Genomic DNA, 4,416 nt, shown 5'->3' with positions numbered 1-4,416 from the left:
TCTAACGGTTGAGAAATATTAGCTTGAATCTAAATCAGGTTTTCATCTAAAGGTGAATATGGATTTCTTTGTAAATAAGGAAAAACCCTGATTTGAAAACTATATAAAGGAGACATCTAGGATTGTGCAAAACTAATCCCCACACGTCTGTGTGATACTAGTGCGCTCATTAGAGTCGATTCTCATTTAACCTTTGGTTTTCTTCTCTAAAACCAAGTGAACGACTTAAATATTTCATTGGGATTGTGAAGCCAGACCGATACTACTTTTATCGTAGTTGTGTGATCTGATCTTGCATTTTCTATCCTACGAGTAAAATCTTTGATTGGCTTGAGATCTTGAGAGTTCTCCGATAGGCAAGATAAAGAAGTCACAAACATCTTCGTCTCACTGTTTGTGATTCCTCGACAAACCGCTTGTGTAGTCAAGAAGAATTGTTGAGAGGTGATTGATTAATCTAGGCTGTTCTTCGGGAATATAAGACCGGATTATCAATTGGTTTCTGTTCACCTTGATTTTATATCTTAAGACGGAACAAAACCTAGGGTTTTTCTGTGGGAGACATATTTATCCTTTGATAGACTTTTCAGTGTGAGACAGATTTGTTTGTTATCAAGTCTGCGATTTTGGGTTGCAACAACTCTTAGTTGTGGGTGAGATCATCTAAGGGAATCAAGTGCGTAGTATCCTGCCGGGATCAGAGGCGTAGGAGTACAACTGTACCTTGAATTAGTGGGAGACTGATTGGGGTTCAACTATAGTCCAGTCCGAAGTTAGCTTGGAGTAGGCTAGTGTCTGTAGCGGCTTAATACAGTGTGTATTCAATCTGGACTAGGTCCCGAGGTTTTTCTGCATTTGCGGTTTCCTGGTTAACAAAACTTCTGGTGTCTGTGTTATTTCGTTTCCGCATTATATTTTTTATATAATTGAAATAATACAAGTTGTACGTTAAAGATCATCGATTGGAAATCCAACCTTTGGTTGTTGATTGATATTGATTGATCCTTGGACATTGGTCTTTGGTACCGTCCAAGTTATCTCTCTTTGATAAAGACTCGCAGATTTCCATTTGCTTGAGTAAAGATCAAATCGAGAGATTGAGATATAAACTCTTTGATATATATTTTTATTGATTGAGTCTAACTGTCTAGTTGATTCTCATAAAAAGTATATTGGAGTTTGTCCATACAGATTGCTAAGCGAAATATTGGGTGGTGTTGTTAGACCCCCGTTTTTTTCATTTTCCTTCACTTCAGATGGTGCCATTCTGTAAGAACCTTTTTTAAGCTTTACGAACACAGATTCAGACAAGTTATCTAGAAGGTCCTCAATTGATGTATAAGTCTCCTTATCTTTATATTCTCCTTGTGCGAGTAAAAGAACATCTTATTCAACCGGAAACATACCTTTAGGGTCCAGCTGAGATATTACTTGAACTGCAATTATCGTAGCTTCATCAATTTCAGCAGTATGAGTGGTATTCCTCACATCCTGGTTATCAAGGTCCATCTGATCTTCAGGGATTTCATTTGTCTTTGGCAGAGAAGTGCTGCAAAAATGCAGTTTTATTAGGTTGTACAAAGTTGTACACTACTGTACACACACACACACAAGAAATCACTAAGGTGTACATCTTGGTACACATATACAGAAAATGAAATGAAATGTGAGCTGAGATTATTTTCTTTATACCTCGGCTTGTTAAGCAGTTTCAGACTCAACTCTTAGGCTTGTTCCATCCTTGCCATCCTCTTCTTCTTTTGACTTTGACAGAGGCCTGCTGAAAAATACAATTTTATTTGATTTTTATCAGTGGTGTACAAGTATCTATATATAAAAAAAATGAAAAGAAATGCGAGCTTAGATCATCATACCTCGGCTTGTTAGCAGTTTCAGACTCAACTCCTTTGTCATATTCATTTTCATCCTCCATATCCTTTTCTTCATTTGCCTCATTGGTCTTTAATGAAAAAGTGCTAAAAGATGCAAGTTTTGAGAAAAGTTATGAGTCACTAGTGTACACATATGTACACATATAAAGAATATAAAAAAAATGACTGCCACATTTAATAAAAGTGATATTATACATTGGCCTTTTAGGAGTTTCAGATGGAACTTCATTCTTTTCGGATTCAGTTCTATCCTCCTCATCACCACCTTTGCTTCCCTCTTTGTCATTGTCATCATCATGTAGGTCACCACCTTTGCCACCACCATCCTCCTCCTCCTGCTCCTCATCACCACCTTTGCCACTTCTCTTACCTTTCTCGCCTTCCTCATCATCATCATCATCACTATCATCATCATCATTGTCATCCACATCACCACCTTTGCCACTTCTCTCACCTTTCTCACCTTCCTCATCATCATCATCATCATCATCACTATCATCATCATCATTGTCATCCACATCACCACCTTTGCCACTTCTCTCACATTTCTCACCTTCCTCCTCATCATCATCATCATTATCATCATCACGTTCATCCTCACTTTTTAATTCTTTGTTAAATGAAAATATTTCTCGCAAGAGTCAACAAACAAATCAACAAGATCCTTATCATTTTTCACATTCCTTAGATCAGCTGCGTAAAGTTTTTTGCTTTTTTCTTCGATGAAGCTAACAGGCTTTTCATGTTTAACCTGCAAGTCAGAAAGCTCTTCCAATGCTTCATCTCATTGTTGTAGTGCTTTGTACAGCTTTTCTTTCAGTGCATCTCTGCTATTTTCTTTCATATTATTTTTATACTCATCCAAAATCTGTTGATGTTCATCACTGCAAGCTTTTACCCATCCTGGTTGCATCTAAAAACATGCCAAAGTACCAATATGGATCACTGGTATACATCTTTTTACACCTGTGTTACAGGTGTATATTGTTGTACACATGACAAAATTTTGTCATCATTTTGTAAACCTTATCAAGGTGTATATCCAATGTACACATGTAGCAAGAAATCATTATTATAAGAAAGTTATCGAGTTACCTTTTTCATAGCTTCTGTTAGATCATTGCTCGGTCGAACTCGCATGCGTTGTTATCTCAAGCATGTTTGTCAATGTTAGTGATCAAAACTATAAGTCTTGATTTCTAGTCTATTATAGCTAAGTCTCGGACTAGGATAGAAAGTGTAGTTGATCTCAAGAACTCCATGGCAATCATCATACAAGACGAAGGACTACTCAAGGAACTAGTGGAACTTCATCGACTAAAAGGTATGTGGAGACTTGAACTTATCTATCACTCAAAAGTCTATCTACTATATCTCATACCTTGAGACAAAAGTCATTTTGCTATATAGACTTTGATTATACACATTTGCTATTTCGAGCTGAGTTTATCTCGCCTATCTATTTCTCGAAATATGTGTTAGTAAGCTTTCGCTTTGGCCAAGTTCATCTTTACCTAGTGACGAAAGTCATGATATGTTTCAATCACTTTGAAAATTGCTTTGACGAAAAATGGTTTGTGAATAACAACTATATAACGTCCTCTAAGAATGTTTCAATGATTGAAATGAGAGTTTAGATTATATAACCAATATTGGATATAAGCATTGTGTGGAAACACATATATGTATAAGTCCTTTTTCCTTGAATCGAAGTTTGCGAACTATGTTGATCAAGAGAACCGGAACAAGAGCCGTGAACTCATTCCGCGAACTGGCGGAATTTCTCGACCCGAGAATATCTGCTGGAGTTTGAGAACTCTTTCCGGGAACTTAAGTCCGCGAACCAAGTCTGCGAACTTAAGCTGGTTATATCTAAAGAAGATTGTTTGTGAACTTATTTATATTAACTAAGGAATGTTAAATGCAAACCGTGGCTATAAAGTTCATGAACCGATTCGAGTGAATTAAATCGTTTTTTCTTCGATTGTATCTTGTGTAGTTACATAAGATTTCCTTGCAACTGAACAACTCTCTAACTAGTTTATTTGAGTCATTTGAACTAGTTATGGTGAAGAAGAATATGGTTGATATGAAAGTGCTCATATGGCTAACCATTTGGTTAACTATTGTTGAACCAACAAATGTACATGTTTGGGTATGGTTACACAAACCTAAAATCTTACATTTCATTTGTGTGTAACAAGCTAAGTTTTCGATCCAATGGTTGAAATATATTAGCTTGAATCTAATCAGGTTTTCATCTAACGATGAATATTGAATGCGTTGTTACCAAGCTAACATTGATTGTAAACCCTGATTTGAAAGACTATATAAGGGAGAACTCTAGCAACTGGGAAACCTAATCCCCACACCTCATGTGTGATACTAGTTGTATTAGCTAGAGTCGATTCTCCTTTAACCTTAGGTTTTTCTTGTAAACCAGGTTAACGACTGAAAGACTTCATTGGGATTGTGAAGCCAGATCGATATTACTTTCTCGTAGTTGTGTGATCTGATCTTGCAT

General features: G+C 36.5%; 1 protein-coding gene across 1 annotated transcript; it reads right to left on the bottom strand.

Moving 5' to 3' along the window:
• Positions 1–1,386: 1,386 nt before the first annotated feature.
• LOC113340964 (nucleolin-like) lies at positions 1,387–2,848 on the bottom strand. Its single transcript, XM_026586009.1, has 5 exons — positions 2,791–2,848; positions 2,446–2,523; positions 2,088–2,355; positions 1,875–1,976; positions 1,387–1,549 (listed from the first exon to the last, which is right to left on the bottom strand). Exons 1-5 carry the CDS (start codon positions 2,846–2,848, stop codon positions 1,387–1,389), a joined length of 669 nt encoding a protein of 222 aa, XP_026441794.1.
• Positions 2,849–4,416: the final 1,568 nt, after the last annotated feature.

Source organism: Papaver somniferum, unplaced genomic scaffold (assembly GCF_003573695.1).
Source record: "Papaver somniferum cultivar HN1 unplaced genomic scaffold, ASM357369v1 unplaced-scaffold_24, whole genome shotgun sequence".
In the NCBI taxonomy this organism is placed as follows: Eukaryota; Viridiplantae; Streptophyta; class Magnoliopsida; order Ranunculales; family Papaveraceae; genus Papaver; species Papaver somniferum.
Note: the sequence above shows the minus strand (reverse complement) of the source record. Positions and strands in the feature narration are given on the sequence as shown.

Bases quoted from the DNA above. Each gene is read 5' to 3' on its own strand.
- LOC113340964 (XM_026586009.1), bottom strand. From the start codon at position 2,848: ATGTATACCAGTGATCCATATTGGTACTTTGGCATGTTTTTAGATGCA. The intron at 2,356-2,445 runs GTGAGAAATGTG...ATGATGAGGAAG, and splicing joins TGATGATGATGAGGAGGAAG to GTGAGAAAGGTGAGAGAAGT. The intron at 1,550-1,874 runs GTATGATGATCT...GCATTTTTGCAG, and splicing joins GAAACTGCTAACAAGCCGAG to CACTTCTCTGCCAAAGACAA.